Source organism: Fulmarus glacialis, unplaced genomic scaffold (assembly GCF_000690835.1).
Source record: "Fulmarus glacialis isolate BGI_N327 unplaced genomic scaffold, ASM69083v1 scaffold24669, whole genome shotgun sequence".
Taxonomy (NCBI): Eukaryota; Metazoa; Chordata; class Aves; order Procellariiformes; family Procellariidae; genus Fulmarus; species Fulmarus glacialis.
The window spans coordinates 91,894-114,031 of record NW_009231790.1 but is presented as its reverse complement, the minus strand read 5'-3'; the positions used below and the strand labels follow the sequence as shown (position 1 = coordinate 114,031).

The 22,138-nt window shown below is 37.8% G+C and overlaps 1 protein-coding gene across 1 annotated transcript in view; it reads right to left on the bottom strand.

Moving 5' to 3' along the window:
* CEP112 (centrosomal protein 112kDa) overlaps positions 1-22,138 on the bottom strand; it is a 138,401-nt gene that overhangs the window by 32,272 nt on the left and 83,991 nt on the right. Inside the window, exons 14-15 of the mRNA XM_009584694.1 lie at positions 14,328-14,390; positions 10,271-10,420 (exon numbers count right to left, since the gene is read on the bottom strand). Coding sequence (XP_009582989.1) covers positions 10,271-10,420; positions 14,328-14,390 — 213 coding nt within the window. The remainder of the gene's footprint in view (positions 1-10,270; positions 10,421-14,327; positions 14,391-22,138) is intronic.

Sequence of the window (22,138 nt, the reverse complement as noted above, 5' to 3'; positions counted from 1 at the left end):
GCTCTTCCAGTCCTCTGTTATCTGGCAGTTTCAAAGGGGACGTTGCCAAGAAGCTCATTTAGAGTCCTAAATTTTATCCTGTAGGAACATTTATTTCGGTTTCCTAAGAATAAATTTAACAGACAGATCCCTGAAGAAGAAAACAGGTGTTTCTGCTCCATAAAACGGTCTCCCTGCTGGAGGACCTCAGACTTTCTGAAGAGGCCAAAGACACAAAACTATTGATGCCTGCACAGAAGAGCTTAAGAAAAAGCTTCAGCCTTGAGGTTCCCAGTCTTCCCTACAAGCTTCAGCCTCAAGTCCCCAGTCTTCTTCATGCATGTTTTCGAGGGTCAACAAATAAAATATTTACTGTATCAAATCCTGTTCATCAATGAAGAGAATCAACACAGTGTAGATGGTGCATGAAGCAGCAACAATAAACCATTCCTAGGGAAGGCATCCCAAACTCCAATGCAAGATGGAGTAGGCACATTAAGTGCAGAATCCACATGCAAAAGGCTCAAAGAATAATGTATATTTTCAATAAAACTTAGTTTTTCACCTTCGTGTATACACACGTACTACACGAACACATACAGACAGTTTCCTTGAACTGCGAGGCAACAAGGTGAACTGAGCCTAACTGAAAATGTTTATAATACAAATTTTAACGGGAAAAGGAGCAAAGTACAATACACAGGAATAGAATTTCATTCTGTTTCTGGACTCTAGTGCTATTTTGGCTGCCAATAGTACACAAAATTTCCACTGAAGGGCAAGTCAAACCAATTTCCCTTAGGATGGCGGCATCCGAAAACTTACTGAGGTTATTATATTAGTGCCTACGCGTTCTTTAAGCAGATGAACTGCTTCATTTTGAATCCGTGTCAAACCACAAGAACTGGCTGATAATAACATTCAATTAAAATGATCTCGTTCTTCTAGAAGAAATTTGGCTAACAGCTACATCTCACATTTTCTCGTTGGGCACAATAAGGCGATTGATGCTAGAAGGAAACAGGATAGGTTTATATCAAGGACCTGAAGGGTCAGGTTTGGTGACAGTGTTTGTAGGTTTAACCTCTTACATAAATTTGTTAGATGAAAAAGCCACTTCTGCTGAGCATGAAACTGTGAGAAAGTCAGAGCTAGAATTCACAGATATGTAAGTTGTGCTAATTAGACAGATGTTTTGAAAAACCCAAACTTTACACTCGATGCATATTTGTATCTTTTGATGTTGTACTTGGTGCTGCTTCACACCACTCAGGGCTTACCGAGAAAAGCAGAAGCTGCTCCCCTGCTAGGCTGCCTGGGTGAGTTTGCCATCTGATCTACTGAATACACAGATAAAAGTTGCCGCATACTTTTTTCCTTTTCAAGTACAGTACTGTAACTTGGAAAGTTCCTTTATTCTCAACTCCACTGATGCAAGAAAGTGGCAGAAATATGGCAGCTTTGGCTGCTTTCCTTTAGTAGTTCCTTGTAACTAATCCTTCAATGCTAAGGAAACAATAGGTATTTTCATTTTGTATGGAAAAAACCCACTCTAGTTAGAGAAAATAAAGGCAATGCCTTCCAAAATTTTTAAGAGTGCTACTGACCACTTGATTCTACTGCTACCCTACCTTTAAATATCGGTAAATAGTTACCCTGTACAGATATCGGATTCACCAGGTTTCTCCTGTTACACTGAAGAAAAGCTCAACTATTATGAAAAAACTTGGTAAGTTTAACAAAGATATTTCTATTTCACTGTGATCTGCCATTCAAAAGTGTTCGCCAGTCATTTTTTAAAAAACACTCTGATATTTGATCTGCTAGAGTTTTAGTTACATGTAAAGCTGGAGAGCCAGCAGAAAATTCTAAATGGAATACGAAGATTTCTAAAGTCAACACAAATTTTGGCAAGAGCATTTTAATGCATAAAGCTGAAATCCTCGGTGACTTTCTCCTGCTGATATCCCCGGAGCAGCCAGCGCCATGATTAGTACAAAACCAAAAGCAACCAATATTAGAACATACAGTTTTGCAAAAAATGTTTACACAAATACTGGAAATTGTGTAGGCATGCTGGAATGAGCCAATGCAATCTGATGCTATTTCGGCTCACTCTTGGCATCAGCCACACCATAAGAAAGATATCTAAGGAAAATATATGTTGATAAGTAGACCAGGTCCACATCCCTAAATCTCTATTTGCCAAACCCTGCAACTTGTGTTACTGTGCCAAGCTTTAAAAATCTTTACTACAGAGTAATAAATGTTTGTGGACTACGGAAGGTTTGCTTTGAAGATGTCATTTTCTCCAGCAATCTTTTGTTAGTTGAATATATAGTTCACACATATTGTGTTTCCACCTACACGGCTGGAGAAGCCCTGCAGTCAAGGCTGTTCCAGGAGCAGGGAAGGAGGCTGCGTTCCAGGAACTCACTGGAACTGGAACAAAGAACAGCCCTTGGAAAGTCTACACAGTCCTATGCACAGACTGTTTTACAGATGCCCTGTGTTTGGAGGACATTAGACACTTGTTTTTATCTTTATCTTTTTTTTTTTTTCCTCTCCAGTAAAGCCCCAGACCTTTGAGCACAGGCTCTTCCTCCCAGGCAGTCTGCCTCATAACTGCTGGGTATCTTCCCAACTCTGTCTTTCTAAGCACCACTTTCTCCTCCACATAAAAGTCCCTGTGCTCTTTGGAGAATAAAACGTCTTTGAAATACAACAGTGAACTGTAACCATCACAGCAGCCTTAAAAAAAGCTAATTTTCATTTTCTTACAGGATAGTTATAAACATTGTCTGCCTTCCTTTATTAGCTGCGTAGGCTTATGTCAGTATTACTCAACACTTACTAATAAAAGTGTTTTCTCTGTACCTTTCTAATCATCTAGGACCCCATTCAGTGCTATTACTCCTGTCTTGTCAGTTAAAAGCAGTGAATTTTATGGCTTGTTTTGAATTCCTTTTCACCATTTTTCCAGTGCAAAATTAGTGTAGTCCACCTCATTAAAAGAAACTTATAGCTTAGCTATATAAGACTTTGTATTTTGTTACGCATTTATGGAATCTTTAATTCCATAATTTGGAGACTGCTAGATGTAAGGTGGCATCTCTTCTAGAGCTAAAAAAGAATAAAAAGGACTTCATGCAGCAAAGTGCCTTCTGGAGGGAAAGCAAAACACTGAGGACAACAATGATAATGTGGAAAAAAGTAAAAATACAAACTTTTAAACCTGCCGGATAAAACTGGTCTGCAGTTCAGAGGACTAGGCAAGCACTAGTTCTAGTCTTTTACAAAACTTGTAAGTATGATTTTGCTGTTGGCCATGGTAAGTTCTTCAATGTGTTGAGACATGAAAAGTCAAGAAAAATGCCAGAGTGCAAAGCTTGCTGCAGGAAAAAAAGATGACTCAATTCTTTGTCTCACAAAGCATGTCAAAGATATTATAAAGTACTTACAGATGCTCAGCCACTCGGATTGCCTGATTGGCCAAACATCTGAAACCCTGTAATTTTGAAGAGAAGGTACTATGCTTCAGAAATCATTTCTGTGGCAACAGAAAAAGAGATACGATTATGAAAAGGAGAGAGGACTTTTGAAAATCAGAATTTCAGTTGTGATTAACAACTGTTTAACCTTAACACAAAAATAAGCCTATTTTTATTACCATTTATAATGAATGTGTCAATACAGCCTGTCAAAGATAACCATGTAATGGAATCAAGAGACAGAGCACGAGCAACAGTTGATAAGCTCGGGGCTAAACCCTCATTTCTCTGACAGACTGAATTTGGGTGAAACTCGTATTCATATAAACAAAGACTGTGAAAAACAGGTGCCTCAGAGTCTGGACCCCATGTAAAAGAGAAAACAAAACCATAAAAGCCCTGCAGATTTCATTTACCTATCCTTTTGGAAGATGCCATTTCCTCTGCTGATCAAACAGAATATAGGAAATTATGAGCAAGATAATGTTATTTGCCTGGTAAATGACTGCTTTACAATGCTAAGGTACAAACGTCGGTGCCTTGTAATTCCCCGCTAATAAAAGACACAGCAGTATTATTATAGACTAAAGCCAGCGACAAAGAAATAGAGATCCACGAAAAATGACTCCATGTATTTAACATCAAGAGGGTCCCTTAAAACTCTTTATTCCACCATGCCAAATAATTTATCATGGTAATGCTTAGCCACAAAACCAATTAGATGGATTTGAGATCCCTCTGGAGAACTTTGTGACACACACATCTCTGAAGATCTTCAATGACTGACAGAATTTGGCATGTCTGTGGTCATCGAACCATCACAAACAGTAACGCATGTTCTGACCAGATGTCTTATAAGACATGAGTCAGTGTCAGCTTCAACAGTGAAATGCTGACCTCCTTTTTACAGGCACCGTTAGCTAAAAAAAAAAAACCCACAAACACCTTCAGTCAAGTTTAAATAAAAAATACAATAAAATATTAAAAAAGCTTATAAATAATGTGGATCTTATTAGCAAAAGTTTATTACACAGCTATTCAACAGTAGTCTAGATTATAACAGCTAACCCTACTGCATCAGTGTATGCTGGAGAGGAGAGCCAGTCAAGACTCACTTAAAAAGAAGTCCTTGAAATAATATGTTTTCACTTTATCCTAAGTTGTAGGTTTTCATTTTCAGTTTACACTAAGCTTACAGGTTCTTTTTCCTAATTAATGTCCTCAGTGCTATCAGTTACACATGCTCATAGCCTTCTGAACAACCAGCCATTACAGTCTTTCTGCTGTAAATACAAAGAAAATGCTGAACATGTAAATTGTTCCCCCTTTATTTGCCACGGCTTGGAAACTTGTCAGCAGCCTTAACAAAAAAGTAAAGAACTGAACTGGCCCAGCTTTCTCAAAAGGGTCTGACGAGACTGCAATGCACTTGTTAGACGTGGCTTTAACACTGGGCGATCTCGTTTCCAAAATCACTCTACAGTTCTGTTACTGTTTGGATCCTAACACTGTTCTCCCAGACTGACTGATGCACGGATCCGGAGCTCAGGTCCAGAGTTAATTTCCATCTTTGCCACAAACCTTGGACAAAGTCAAGGCTCTACCCTCCAGAGTCTCATTTGTAAGACAGGACCAAAAATGCTTCTTCTCTGTACTCTAGATCAGGTCAATTTAGGTTGTATGGTCTCTGATGCCTCTCCTTCCTTAATAAGTACTAATAAGGACATCTAAAACACAGAGTTAGCTTTGCTCGGGACTTTTAAATCAACAAATGAGAATTATTTATTTCTTACTAAACCCAACATTGGCTATTGCGGAGTACAATGGTGGTATTTCAAAAGGTATTTTGAGGACAATAGACTAAATACTTCTGCAGGACTATAGTCACTCGGTTAATATTCCCATAGCTCTGACATGCTTTTTCTTTTAATACAAAATATTACTTGTAATTACAAGTGGAATTTGCTAATAAACATGGTTGATAACGAAATATAATTACATGCAAAATTAGCTTGTGCACAAAATTTTTAAAACACCGCTTTTCTGATACACTGCATTTTAGAGACGTTTGTAAATACCATCAGTATATTTTAAGAACTACTTTCTGGAAACAAAGATATCAGGTGCCCTTAAAGAAATGTTCTGAATGCTTTAAAACATCCCAAGGTCTAAAATAATTTGTTTTACTTTTAGCAGGAACCAAACGTGAAAGGGAGGGGGGATTATGCAAATCAAAGAAGGACACGCGGCGCAGCAGGACACAGGCAGACCGGAGGGGTGGGCTGGGCGGCGGACGGGTGCTCCGAGCACCGAGCCCAAGTGACCACGCACTCTCTTTATGGGGCAATTTGCTGCCGTGACATGCCAAAATAGAGTGATATCAATGTAAACCCACCCCCTGCGGAAACAGTATTCCAGAAGAGAGTACCCCACACAAGGACTATAAGCGTAACTATAGCAGAGTAAGTATCCTGTTACAGTTGCATTGAGAAATTTCACTGTGTTGATAAAACCCTCAGTCCAATCTTTGCATAGAGGAAATTATCTTTTTGCTCCAAGATACGACAGCATCTAACAAATATATGATGACGTTGAGAACACTCAATGCCCACATAGGTCCTGACAATTTAAAAGCAGAAGTTTTCTCCTTTGTTCTGCTTTGGCTATAAAATACACTTTTTGATTTTTTTCCCTCTCAACATTTTTAAACACAACAAAGAAAAACAACTGTTTCAAAATTTTTCACACGAAGGGGAACATTATTATATGACATTCTTTCTTAGAAATCTTTTAAGTCTTATTTATTAACAGAGTTAATCTGATCATAAGCTGGCTGACACACAAAGCGTTGAAATATGTCATCTTCAAACCATGTTTTGCTAATGAAATTTTGGTGTTAATTCAGGGGATATAACAGAATCCTAGAATCTGTAATATGAGCCAAACAACAAATGTGGTTCCTCTGGCAAAAAACCATCATTTTCTCCCTTTTCTGTTGTGGGTTTGTCACTGCATGCTCTCCATCATCCATTTCTTTCCAGAATCTACTTTTTGATGTGGAGTCCCCACTTGGCCATCAACTTCTACATTAAAATTCTCTGAACATGTTTTGCAGTTCCAATCCCAGGAACTGCTTTGCACTTTCAATCCTAGGATCCAAAAGGATTTAATAAAAAAAACTAAGGCTGGGATTTCATAAATAACCTCAAGGTATCTCTACAATGCAATCAACTTTATGCTAGTGCTGAGTCCAGCCAGTAACCACTGCCAAAAGCAGCAGAAAAGTTAGGTAAATGCTCTGACCATTTGACTATATTGAGCTCCGGGTTGTTGTGGCTAGATTGCTATCGGGATGCAAGAAAGCTAGTTGAAATTTAGCCTTAATAAGTTTACACTACACTTCAATGACCAACGTAGCTCCTGCATAGACATTCTCAAGAGTTCAGCACCCAAACCCTTACTGGAGGGTGCCTTCCGAAATCCCAGTGTAAAGCATCACAAATGGGTTAACAGACATGGCAATTTAAGCAGCTTTTCCAAGCATCTGCAGGGCATTAATATAATTGTGCTCTCAACTAATCCTATGGTCTAAACCAATGGATCCTGATCTTTGAAGTGTAAGCACATTACAGGAGAGCCATGGCACAGAGACCAGGTGAGCTTTGCTGGATTTGCCCCATGCCAGGCCAACTGCAGTGTCCTTGGACTCTGCTCCAAAGAACATAAGTCCTGGTAAGTTCAAAGCAAAGATATCTACGCGGCACTGTGCTTTTGGGATCGTCCTCTGTGCCAACACTGTCGTAATCCCAACGGGCTCAAACTCAACAGCAGCGAAAAGGCAGCGACAGGAGTCACTCAGTTGTTCAACGCCTTGTCAGATCATTGCATCTTAGGTCTTTGCTATTAGACATTGCAACTCGATGCCATCCAAATTGGTTACTTTATAAGCCTCAAGAAAGGAATGTGATGAGCCAAAACTTTATCCTGATTTTATGACTCTGACGGCACAAACTTTGACTTGCCCTCAGGCCAGACAAATCACGGTGTAATACAGAATGCCAAGTACTTTAAGCATTTGTCTCAAACTGACCCAAACTGAGGCCATCTGAAGCCAAAAAGGGTTGTTCAGATTGCGTTTTTAGGTTGTCAAAAGAAGCAAAATGTTCTTAAAAGTTTCATTTATTCTTTTTCACTAATGTTTAAGATACTATTTAAAAAAAAAAAGATTAAGGAGGTAGATACAATTGTGGAATAACAACTTAGAAATCTTTAACTAGCAAAGAGAGTCAGGAATTTGAATTAACATCAAAATCATGTATTATGGCATCCACATCTGGATATCACTTTACTGACTAAATCCAAAACTTCTCTGAGAGCCAGTTGGTTTCTGTAAAAATGTATTTCTCCCCTTGAAAGGAAATTGGAAGGTCTTACAGGAAGTCAACCCAATACCATATAAAGGAAATTGCAATCTGTTCCTCAATGTTAGTTTAAATCAATGTTATATTTAGCAAATGCCCATTTTTTAACGATAGTCTTTTCAATAGCTTATATTATATTCAGTCTTCTCAAAGGCTTATACTATATTAAGAACTGCTTTGACTTTAGAATGTTTCTTTAATCATCCCTCAAGGTCTTCAGCTTGCCCTAGGTTAGATGTTGTTCCCCATCTCTAGGACATCTAGGATTCCACCAATTTTTTTTGCCCCAGGCCAATAAAAAGCAAAGTATTTCTGCATATGCTCATCTAGAAGTATGTGTGGTTCTTAAAAATACTAAGTGATCGAATATTAAAAACACCTCTTTCTGCTTCCAGAAGCATACACAGCAGTTTACCTTCCTAAGAATTTTCTATTTGGGTATCTGGCTTTCAGTAAATTTCCATTACATCAGTGGTTTCCGAGGAAGATTTTTTTAAAAGTACAATATTAATGATACTAAACAAAATTCAAGAACTCCAAGCATAACAGCTCCTGCAATTTCTTCCCCAAGTTGACCAAATCTTACAAAACATACTCGCAGCACCAGTGCTAAAATCTCTCTGGGACACTGCTCAGAAACCCTGTGCAGAATTCCCTTTTGTTTTTTATGTATTTCATTACATTTTGAGGTAATAATGTCAAAATTAAGTTTATAATAGCTGAACACAGATTTACATGGAGAAGGATTTCATACAACCTATCATCATTAGTGTTCAAAACTGCTATTACCAACAGCTGAATTATTTCCATTGAATGTAATTTAGTTTAGGTAAATCCATAAATTCAACAGTAGCACCTGCACCAGGTGCTAAGAAAAAAGCTGGTAAACGGTCTAAACCACATATTTCAAATAGATAACTCAAGAAGGTATAATGCATGATAACTGTTGAATTACAACATATTTCTGACTACATGGAAGAATATTCCACTGTCACAGGGTTTCAGTATATCTAGGTGGCCACCAGAAAAGTGGAGAACTACAAACAGCACGTTTTTCTAATCAGCAAAAATCCACCTGTACCACAAAATAATGTGAATTAACTATTTGCAGATCCTAGTCATAATAAAAGCTACCTCTAATGATTCAGTTTGGATAATAGATTATAGCCAACATCTATATGGTCATACCTTTGACAGAAGAGACTAAAGATTGATCAGAAAGAAAATTCTGTTCCTCAACACACACACAAATAAAGACAGACATTTTCCTTGAGGGGGGAAAAAAAAAAATCATTAAACAAAAAGAACACTCTGCAGATGATGAGATAGTAATGTCAATCTAATTGCCTTATGCAAATCATTCAGATGTAGAGGACAACATTAACTGTACCGTAATTGAACATCAGATAGTTCCAACATGTAAAAGCTCCCATGGTTTCTTTTCAGCACAGTAAGTTAGAAAAACTGTAGGAGTTCATTTTTTCATGAGTTTCTAGATTTAACAACAGAATTCTTTGTTTGGTACTAGTAAATGTCTTTACAAAGAAAAAAAGGAATTTCCTTCTCCTACACAACTTTTAATGAAGTGTTTTGGTTGTCAACCCTAGCAGATTACATAGTTTCAAAAATCTTCCATTGCTCTTTACTACTCTGAAAGGAAAAATGTGTAAAAAATAATTCTACTTGCTTCTGCAGGTGGGATTCTCTGCAGCTGCTTTGAATCAGGGTGACACCCTGATTCAAAGCAGCAAGGAGCAGAGTCCGAATATTCAGAACCTGTAGTCTCTTAAAGCTTCTTTGAAAAAGACCAGAGAACGCAACTCTGATGCAAAATATATAGAAATCTGATGAAAAAAAGTTACAAATAACAAATATTTTCTTCCATTCATATTTAGCAGAGACTTTGTTTTCAGTGGAACCTAAGAACATACTTTCCTTCATTGCAGCCTTAAACATGAAAGGTGGGGTTGCCTTGTGAAAACCAAGCTAAAGCCCGTGCCATGCTGCTGGCTCTCAGGGGGTGAACTCGGCTCTCCTATTTTTCACCTTTTTTTCCCAAGTGCTGAAAGCACTCTGTAAAGGTACTGAAAATATGTTAAAATATCTGAGTCAATATTAAAAAAATAGAACAGGAAAGTTTCAAGTCTTTGACTGAAGTGGATGGATTAGACCCGCCAAACCCAAACGTTTTATGCAGGCATATGATCAGCTAGAGGAAAGAGAGCCTGAGTCATCAGCTACATCAAAGTCGAGGTCCAGTGAATGGAATTAGTGAGGGCTGTGTGAACAGGAACGGTACCTGCATTCATCTGCCCACTGCAGAACTTTTAATTGCACTCAAACAGCCAGTAGCATCAGTGACTAAAATCCCCAGATTACCTTGATTGCTCTGTCATTATCTGTAATCAGCTGCTGCTTCTTATCTTCAAATTTTTGTACAACTTCCTGGAGCCGCTGCTCTGTGGCAAGCTGCTGCCGGCTGTTCTCCTCTGTCAGAGAGGAAATGGTTGTCTTAAGTTCAGCTATGATCTAAAAAGAAAACAGCATGCTAAATCTCTCTTCAGTCAAAGGCATGTATTTTGCATGTTTTTATGCTCAGTACAAGCATGGCATTGGCATACTCTGCTGTGCAAGCTAAATATTTTAAATTAACATATTACACACTAGCAAGCATGAAATTCCACGCAGAGAAAAAGGAATATAGTAAGGTTGCAAATGACAAAAATTGCTGAACACAAAATATTTGGAAGGGTTTGCCACTATGACATTCCAAAATATTTACTCATGAGAACAAAGCACATCTGTGATCTTCAAAAAGGAACGTGTTTCCAGCCTTCCACTGCACTGAAACCAGTAGTGCAAATTTACATAGTGATGGTGGTGTTCGTTTTCTAGAAGGGTACTTTATAGCTTGATACTGCAGAGAAGAAAAACACCCGAATTTACATACTGGACTGAAATTTAAACTTGATAGTGAAATTTCTGAGCTGCTGAAAGAAGCATATTCTGCTTAGCAATACAGTGGGGACCTGACTCAATGGCCAGGGCCCTTAAACTAGACCTTTTACATGATTCGCTCATGATTTGTTGAAATGTACTTGTTTTACCTTTTTTATCACTGTGGAAAGTCATAACTAAACCTGATCCTTCAGGCATATTTACAGAATTTTATGCTGACATGTAAGTCATCACCCAGCAAAGCACTTAAACATACGGGAGAGTCACTGACTTTAATGTATATATTCAAGCTTAAGTTTAAGCTGCTGTAGCAGCATAATGTAGTCTAATTCTAAAAACACTTCAGCATACAGGCAGCTCAGGGAGAGACTACCAGAGTGCTCAGACTTGTGTGTTTGCAAAGCCTCCTCATTGGTAAAGGAACATTTACCTATACTAAGGCCACAGTTATTTAGGAAAAAAAAACTTTTTTTTTTTAGAACTACTAACAGGATAAGACTAACGTAATAAGAAATACTCTACAAATGAAAGTACTAGAATCACTGGGGAAGGGGAAAAGGACTGATTAAAACTCTACTGTAAATTTATTTATCTGTTTTACTACCTGAAGACCCCAGAGAGTAACAAAGATAATGAGTAAAACCTACACGGATATTTCTGTATTTCTTTTCTAAAAACAAATACATATTAAAAAAGACAATATACCAATCAAAAGGAAGGCTATTTGCTCTTAATGAGATCAATGGGCCAAAGTTTAGAGATTATCTGGATAGGTGTAACTCTTTAGGCAGAATTAAGCAGTATCACGGGGTTTGCAATTTAGATCATCACTTAGATGATGCACAATTTGCACAAATTTGGCTTTGCTAGGTGTGTGAGTGCAGTGAGAAAGCAGGAGAAAGCAATGGATCATATAAATTATTAAGATAACAACTTGAAGCCATGCAAACCTATACCACTTTGTGTATGTTCCATTTTGTCACTTTTTAAAAAGAAAACAAAATAACAAACCCTTTAATATAAGACAAAAGTGAAATTTAAGGCTTTTACTGGGTTAAGACCCTGGACTAGCATAGGAGTTCTGAAATGCATGCAAGGAAATTGCAGCATGAATTGATGGAGAAAGATCTGCTTTGTGCAGTACTTTTCAGAGAAAAAAATCTGTTTACTTTGTATAAACTTCAGAGGAAATTTCTTGAAATATCTTCTCTGTGTGGGTGTTAAAAGTGAATGTTCCAAGAGGCCACAGAGAGTAAGATTAGACAGATGTTGTCAGCAACATGACCACAAGAAAAGTTGCAATTGACCCATTATTAATACTAAGCTACAAAAAACCCTATGTTCAAGTAACTTCAGGGATTTGATTCAAACCCACAAAAGTAAAGAAATTCAGACATCAGGGTAAAACTCCTTTATTGTGCCAAATAGCCCTGACATATCATGTATGTGTTGTGTCTGCCACAGAAAGCGCAGAGGAATGCCAGTTCTGGTCATTGGGTCCATCTCTCAATAAAGAGAACAGTGTATTCGCTACAGCAATGCCTAGCTTAAAAAAAAACACGTCTCAAAATTTTTCCATTTTGAGACTATTCTACAGGCCAATAAATTTCAGTCCGACAAAATTTATGGCAACATTTAGGTTAAATGGTTATTACCTTGCACTACACTACCTAGGTGTTCCCACTGTAACAATTAAAGCAATTTCCCTCACCCCTTGTTTAAAAACTCAGAAATGCTTAAATTATTCCATCGGTTTTTAACAAAGGGACCAAGACCCTTTTTTGTACTGACAGAAAACTATGTCTGGCATTGAGAGGCTGACTTTTGATTACACTCACTAGTCATGACAACAGCATAAAAATGACAATGACAAAAGGTAAAATAGAGTTAGCAATGAAAGGCATTCTCTTCCTTAAGGTATGGCATGTATTAAATTTACTTTTTGAGCTTTATCAATTTTCTGCTATTCAGGTTCAGATGGCAAGATAAAAAAAATAGGGGTTTTTTTGTTGTTGTTTCTTTCTTTCTTTATAAATAAGGCTCTCAACAAATGACTAAAAAGGCATTTAGGAAAGCATTCTCTATGATTTATCAAAAAATCATGGAATTGGTGAGGGTGGAAGGGACCAGCTCAAAGCAGGGTCACCCAGAGCCGGTTGCTCAGGATCATGTCCAGTCAGGTTTTGAGTATCTCCAAGGATGGAGACCCCACAACCTGTCTGTATGCAAATAAATACGCAGAAAATACACATTAGGTTTTAGAAATACAATGTAAAAATATATTTAACGATTCTGATAAAGGCAGTCTCAAAAAATGTGCTGTGAAAAAATGTGATAGTCCACTGAAATTTCACTGAAATAACTAAAGCCAAAATTTTGGACAAGTTTTACAGACAATGAGACTCAAAGGTAGCTGAAAAGCTGAAATCAGGAGCTTTAAACTATTTTAAAGTGCTTGTAATAAAGTTTGGAATTTCTTGTCGTTGTCTCACTGATCACATCTGCCTAGTTTAGGGACTTCTAAACCATTCTTTGTAGTGTTTTTATTGATTTCAAAAGAGTATTATTAGACTATTATTACTATTGCTGAAAACACACTTTGCCAGTAAAAGGCAGGCATTCTGCTGTGGTTGGGAGGAATGAGAAGAATGACACCTCCACATAAATCCTTGTGGCAATTTTCTTATTATTAAAAGCTTAACTTCTGGTTGCATCTCCATCATTTTTCACACTTCAGTACTACCTGTCAATCAAACTGAAAGCTGAAGTATTTAAAAACCAGCCTGTCATCATTTTTAAGCATATATGTAAATTCAACACACATTTTCATCTTCCATGTTCAAAAGACTGCTCTGAAGAACAAAAACTCAAGTCAAAACCAGTTTGCTTTCAGGCCACTGACATTCTTCAAAGTGTTATTTTGGGCAGAAATGCTGAATTGGCTAGGAGCAACGATAAACATCAAGATGGCACAGTTGGGACTGCCGTCCTGCCATCGGCTGTGCGGGCAACCACCACCTTGCAACACGAAATGCAAGTCCTGGTTGTGCAACTGTTCCTGATTTTACAAGATGTGCTCGTTGACGGGACACCTCGCCTTCCCTTCCCACCGACTGTCGGAGGACTTGGTTCTCTTGGGTCCTCAGGAGAGGACAAGGTAAACACAGAAACATAGAATGGTTTGGGTTGGAAGGGATCATCTATTTCCAACTCCCCTGCTGTGGGCAAGGACATAAGTATGAAATTTCGATGAAATTCAGGACTCAAAAAACCCCGCTCATTTTTTCTAGTCAGCTTGATGGCTCTGTGTTTTTTGGAAGGTTAAATCTGCAAGAAAGACATTGGATGTTTGATTTGGGAAACGGTTGTGGCTTCTCTTGATCGTCAAGACCTAGACTTAAGAGCAGAAGTAACGACACTTTTCAGCAAGTTTCCAAATCAACGGATTCACAGGAATTCCTGCCTTCTCGCTACCTACCTGCGAGGATTTAGCCAGCTTCTGACTGTACTCCTTCTCAGTCTGCTTCAGCCGGCTGTTTGCCTGAAATACACACAAAAGGCAACCAGATTAGCTCAGATGAAGAACGTGTACAGACACTTTGCCACCGACCCCTCCGCTTGGCACCTCATCCACATGCCTATCGCTGAGCGGCTGGGCCCCGCGCCAACTCCAACGCCCTTTTGTGGCAGCCAAAAAACCGCAAGGGCTTGCCTTTGATCTCGGGCCAACTATTCATCACTTAAAAGAGGGGAGAAATTGTACCTCTGCTGCCAATTATTAGAAAAAAGACTTCTGCGGATTAAAAAAAAAAAAAAAAAAGGCGGGGGGGGCAACACACACACACGAGTTTATCGGGGTGACTTCGATTCTGAACGGAGGGAAAGGAGAAAGTCCCAGGCACGGGCTGCGAGGGTACAGCGCGACATGGAGGACAGGACTTCGTGTCTCAGCTTGGTGTCTGCAGCTGCCTTCTGTCCCACTGCACGTCCCTTCTTTTTGAAAGGCGGCGATTACACTGGAAATCGACCCAACATGCAGCTGAACCAACTGGGAGCTCTTGGACATACAGCTCTTTCCTTCTCCTAGCATTTTTTTTTCACAACTCGAAGATAAAGAATGAAACAAACTGAAAACAAGGCTTTGTTATATTGAAATCCAATAAGCAAATATTTCTATAATTCTGGGGAAAAATAGCTCTTAAGGTTTTTTCCTCAAATAATTTAATTTCAGAAATAATTGATAATAACTAAAAAATAAACTCAATTTCATTTCAGGACACAATTCCGATTTGTATTTTTCTTGCCAAGTGCCACAGCATTATACTGATAGACCGTCCTCAAAACGCTGTCCTCAGATGAACTGCTAAACGCCCTCGTGTTCTTGGCTCTAAAACTTGAAGACAGGTGTCTAAGAAAAATATTTTCTTAGGGGGACAGAATATTACAAAGCTGAGTTCTGAAGCAAATTTAAGCTGATTAAGTTTTCAAAATCTATCTGACCTCGTGTTCAAATCTTTGATCTGTCGCCCTTAGTTTTACGGCACAGCATCCAGCACACAAACACATGCTCCTTCATGCCTGTGTGCCAGCGCCTGTTTTGGGGGACCACAGAAGCCGCAGGGGCCCCCTGAAGCCTCTGAACCCTGCCTGGATCCAGTTGCAAGACAAACTCCAGTTCTGCAAACACCAGGGATTTCAGTCGAGCAAATAGTCTTATTGATTTTACTGGACTATAAATTTAGGAGCTTAAAGTTGCAGACAGTGTTTGCGAATCACTACCAAGGATGATAGGGCTCGAATCATCTTGTACATTCCAGGCAGATATGTATGGTGCAGCTTTATATAAGTATATTACAACCAGTTAAAAATAATCTTAAAGTTTACATGATACTGCAATTTAAGACCTTGAATCCCTTCAAATTCCAAAATTATGAAACATATGGAGGTCTCTATACCTCATCTGTTTGTTGGTACTAATAAATCTACTAACAAAATTGATAAAAATCAATTATCAAATATGAGCATAATTTTTGAGAACACGTTTTGGGTTTTTTTTCTGTTATAAATAGAGATAATGGCACTGTATATTGGTTTAAAACAGCATATACAAGAATTCTGGAGCACCAGACAAATTAAATTCCACTTCTTCTATATTTATCATTTAAAGTGTGCCACAAACACTGCAAGGGCATATTGTGAGGCTGCATAAATAAAAAGAGAGCAGTAACACAGAAGCAGTTATGCCAGACAGCTCTATGCATGCTACATTTCTCTTTGTACTCAAGCTGACCTTTTTTTCTTTCCACTGTATTGTCATCTAGTTTCAGATTACGTTTTACCACCACTGCATATCATAAAGTGACTGCCAGTTTATTTTTAGGGAAAAAAGTAAAAAATAAATTACAGTAATAGTATAAATTACTGTTACTCCCAGAGAGGGAGAGATACTAGTCAGCAAGGCACTGCAAAGAAGATCACATTACAGCTGCTCTCACTCAACTTGCCTGGGGTAAAAGTCTTCATCTTTCATAGAAGCAGCTTTATAACCTCCTGAACCCACGGAAGAAATCCCAATAAATAATAAAAAAACCACCCATAACTTTCATAAACAAATTAATTAGAACTTGTTTGTTCACACTGAGTAGAACCAGGATGACCTCTGATAGACATGACAGAGGTGATCCAAAAGAAAGATATGCTGAATTTCAGTGTTTTATCCCTAACTGAAGGCAAAGAAAGTGTATCCTACCTGTTTATTTAAAGGCAATTACAACATTTTATTTTATAATGGCTTTAACAAATTCCAATTAGCAAAATATTTATAAGTTGTCTCCCAGTCATCAACAAACCACAGGTTCTTGCATTTACTTGCAGTCCCAAACACCCTTATTTGAGGGGTCTGATTTTCAGAAGTACTTGAGCTACCAAAACTTCCCCTGGAGATGGCTCTAGCTGTCTCAAACTGGCTATCTAGATCCTGTGGCACTAAAAACTATGGACACCTGCTGTCTTCAGCTTTTCTCTCTAGATCTGTAACACCGTACAGGTCTTGCATCATCACAAACTGCACAGGTAGCACCAGCGAAGCTTTGCAGAAGGGAGTTTCTACAAGTTATATCACACTGGTCAGCTGAAAAGATCTAATTCATGGTGATGCACAGGAACACTCTTTTCCCTCCTCTTCTTTTACTGCAGAAATAGAAAACTTTTCCCTTTTTAAAATCTGCGACTGAACTAATTTAATACCTCTTGACTCTAAGTTGTTGCTTTGCAGCCTAGGGAGGCATAAACCTACTCCCCTGGGGCACACGTAGCACTGCTGCACGAGAAGAAAGCACCTTTTAACTTTTTTTTTTTGTAAGAAATGGCTTACTGCAAAGTAAATACACATAGCTGCGTACAGCGAACACCGCGGAAGATTTATGTTACATTTTTCTTGACAAACGAGAAGGTTAAAAATGGCATGGTGTACAGAAGCAGCATTTTCCTGGGCTCCTTCTTCTATAACAGGCTGCTCGGCTCTCGCATTGTATGAAGCATAAGCTGCTTCTGTATTATTTTAAGGGCATTCCCTCGCTTTCAGGTTACATGTTATTTCAGAAACATAATGAATAAGAATCCAACTGGAAGGTGAACATTTGGAGGGTCAGCCAGTATTCATTAAAGCCTAACTCTTTTTATAGCAATGGGCAGCACTGCAAATATAGTTAATGGCCTTAAACTGGTTTTCCGTGTGCGAGAGGTAGCTGTTGAAATTCACACTTGCAAAACTTGTCAGAACTATCAATTATAATATCCATTTTTATAATAAAAAGGTTTAAATTGGATAAGCCATAGAGGAATCCCACTGATTCAAAAATTAACTTCTGTTTAGTTTCACACAGTTAATACATATTTTAGCTAAAATTATCTGATTATGACAATTTTACATGGAGTTATTTTATATTACAGAGTGAGGACTTTTGCATTAAAAAGATTATGTCCTTGTTACAGTTAATTGGTTTTAAAAACCAGCTATAATTCTATAACAAGCCTTAAAGCATCATATTGTGGTTGCTGAGCAAAACTGCACCGACTTCAACAAAACATTTCACGTAAAAATTAAAAATGGTATTAGCACTACAGATGTGGTATCTGAATTAATGGATGCTATTCTAACACAGACTGATTTTCATTTTTTCCTTTCATGAAATAGAACAGCATTACCAAGAATAAAGGAGCAAAGGATCTACAATGGGATCACACCGCAAAAGCATACCATGCCCTACACTAATTGCAAAGTTTTTATATGCTATTTTTAAGCTATAAGATGCATTAGAGGGGGTTTTTAGTTCTAGTTCCACTCGACAGAATGCATGCACTAACCAGCCCCGGGGGCTGCTCGCCAGTACGGCCACCTCCAGGGTCGACAGTGGCTCTAGCTGCACTGTGGGGTTGGCAGGTACGTGGACAACTTCATCTTCCATCAGCGACCACAAAGGTGTTTAGGATGTCTTGAATGTTTATCAAAAATGCAGCTATTAAGGATTTTTTGGAACAGTATAAATCTGTGCATAGGGACATGGTTTAGTGGTGGACTTGGCAGTGTTAGTTTACAGCTGGACTCGAGGATCTTAAAGGTCTTTTCCAACCTAAATGATTCTATGATTCTATGTCTTCCAGCTTTGGAATGGTGATTTTCGAATGGAAAGTTAGATTTCAATTATGCTACAAAATTAATATGAAAACTAACTCCTGCAACCCAAACGTGGATAGATCTGTAAGAGTTAAAGATGCATTGTGAAATAGTGTTCATATCTATATATGAATTACAGTTTTGTGACTGATTCACTAGTGTTTCAATTCGATTTCAATCTCCCCAAAACATAAACAAACAACAAAACTCCCACAAATATAACTCTCAAACTAGAGGGTTATATATACCCACCCATATTCACCAATAGAAAAGCAGATTTAAGAAATCTGTTTAGGGTACTAGCTATGAAATAACCATTTTTCAAAATGCCTGCAACTAGCTAAATGATGGCCATACATAAGCTGATCCTCCATAATTAGTTAGATAAAAGTGTAAGCAAGCTGGAAAAAAAAAAAAGGAAAAAAAAAAATCAAAGGATGGGGGAAGGAGAAGAAAGAAAACTTGCTCCAGGGAAGAAGCAACTGTTCTCTGATGTGCAGCAAAGAATTTAACATCAAAGAACTAATGTAAATGGGGCCCATTTACCTTAAAAAACAACACACCACTCCACATTCTGGAATATTTCTATTTAAGTTTGACAGCATCATGCTTTGTACCAAAATTCAAGATTGTGTAATTTGACAGATGTCAAAAGAAAATGACCTTCAGAATGGCTAACTATAGCAATTTTTGTTATTAAGTTATGTTAAAACACTCTGTACAGTATCTGTTTAAACTTCAGAGATTAGCAGATCACCTTTTAAGTTCATCGGATTGTACATAAAAATTTCATTTCGACCTCAAAGCCTGAAACATATATTTTCCTTATGTGCCTCTAATACCAACAGTGGGTGACTTCCTACGCCAATACTCTTGTTCTTTCTACTGCTCTCCCCACCAATCCGATACCAAATGGAAAGCCAAATCTCCGTGTAACAGTGAAAATAGCATACCAGTTCAAATATGTAATTTGAGTCACACAAAAGACCATTAAAAATAGTTCAATATCCAAAATGATGTTAACAGAATAATTAGTCAAGTACCAAATGACTTCAAGGGTTTTGAAAATGAATGATAGAAATCCCAATCTGTCATACCCACAAATCCTATTAATATTCTATTTTACATTCCACTTTTGTAGGTCTATAAATCTTTTTCTTTTTTTTTTTTCTTTAAACATACATCTTTAGGAGAAAAAACCGCTCTCATTCATGTGCTAAGTACTTTTCACTGGGAAAAAAACAAGAATGAATAGAAATGAATTTGACACTCCACCTGTATGGAGAATTGCCTTTCTGCAGTAGACTGCAATTCTGTGCTTAATAGAGGCCTCCTGAAAAACTGCTTGTGCAATTTGTGCCTTAGGAAAACTCTGATTTCCAGTCCTTTCATTTAAACTAACAGTGTATTTCTAATTATTCTGAAATTGTGTAGAGAAATTAAATACAGACATTTAACTCTTCCAAAAATTCTTCTATCAAGACTCCAACCGCATGGTGTCTGATGCCAAAGTTACACCATCCTTACACTAGTGCGTAATTACTAGCTTCATCTAAATGGATTTTCTGAGCATCTTCACTACTACCGATTTCTATTCAATCTTGCAGTGAGCCAGGCACCTTATTTAAAACCAACTGCATGATTTGGCCTAACATACAAGCCTTGTATACGACACAAGGTTTTTAAAACCAGATTAATAGTTTAGGTTTGCGACACGAAATTGTACAATACCTTAAATATACTTTGTACAAGACTGTACTGATACATGCATCAGGCATTTAAAGGATAGACAGCTAATTACAGTTTAATCTGAAGATGTACTGTGACATTTTGCCAAAAGAGTTTGGAGGCAGGTGGCTTTTACATTATGGCACGATTCCTTCTTTTGCCCAACGTTCAAATAAGATGAACTGAGTAAACCTAGAGAAGATGTTGAGACTGCAACTATCTCCACACTAGGGTACTGAAGCCTAGCTTTCCCGCAGCTACATGCCTAAATCTGGTACAGCACAAACACATTCCTGGATTACGATTTTTAATATTTCCTGGTTTTTTTCTGTTCTGTCCAACTAAATTAAGATGGTTATTTAAAGTGGGTTTAAGACATTATATCAAAAGTGGTGGCATTTTCTTTTTCAGAGCCTTAACAAATAAAACATGCACCCGACAGGAATTATTTGAGCTTTTACAAGCTGCCTTTATTCATCAGAAATACTGGGCACCTCTGCTACACAGGCACTTCACTTGCTCGTGTGCACTCTGTCTCTCTCTCCCACTCTAATACAAAGAAGTTTACAGAATAGCTTGTATCACTCAGGCCCAGATGTTTTTGGTACCCAAACAGCTGACAGAGTAAAATCACAAAGGGATAGGCTGCTAAACATCTTTGAAGATGCAAGTCAAAGCTAATGTTTTCTCCACAAGTAGAAGGCAACGGTACCAAGATGTGACACTGATCCACGGTTTGACTCAGTTAAAGGCTTCTTAACAGCAGCTTCACAATACACAATATTTTCAGAAATCGGAGATTGCCGAGACCCATGCACTTTATCATTATATATCAGCTAAGTTTACACAGCTTGATTTTTGCCAAGCAGAGACTATAAGGCTCCTGAAAGGACTATAAAGGGATAAGAATGGGATTTTTATTTTTTAGATTCTCCATTGCTGTTTTAAGTTGAATTTTGTGGCAATAACAAGCAAGTCTTAAGAAGATAATGACTAGAAAAAAATGCCACATATGTATAATTTTGAGAAAGAACCTTTTTATCAAATAGAAGGAAAACTGGAAACAAAAAGACAGACTCGGTATTACTAAGTTACATCATTAGATGAGAGCCCAACAAAAGTTAAGCTCCTACAGTTGGAAAGACAAACATTGAAAATACGACAAAATCCCCTAACAAATATATGATCTGAAGCAATCAGTGTTCCTTAGCAAGATTATGCTGGATTACTTTTTGTAGTTTTAAATACAACAAAGCTTCTCAAAAAGAACGACAACTTCACGGAGCCAGAAAGCATTACCGTACCGATGACTAACTATGCGCAAGTCCAGCAAAGTCCCAATTAAAAAGAGAATGGAATATATTGCTCAATCATGGAAGCAATTAAAAACATAAATAAGACATTGCGAGACTCTTAACATTCCCAATGTTTAATTATTTATCCGTTCTCCGTCCTGCAGCTGTAGGTCAGAATTAACTCCTCTGAAATAAATATAGGAGAACTCTTTTGGGGATTTGTACCTTATTCATTTTCAAGCAAACACCCAAATTCATTTCAAATTCACACAAGAACTGCAACAGTTTCACCTAAATCAGATTTTCTACAAGTTAAACACCCCTCCTACACTCAGATGTGATTGTGAAACTACTTTGATCTCTGTTCCCAAATTTATTGCTCTGTGTAATCCATGACAAAATATAATGTGATTTACTGTATCTCTATATGACAGCCCAGCAGCTGACAGAACTTAATAATTTAGCGTAAGAAAAAAGCCTTCTGGCACCAAAATATACAAATCATAATTGAGGCACTTTAGTATCACATTACAATGAAGCATATGCAGACTGATCATAAGAACTTCAAAACAATTAGAATTCTTTCTCACC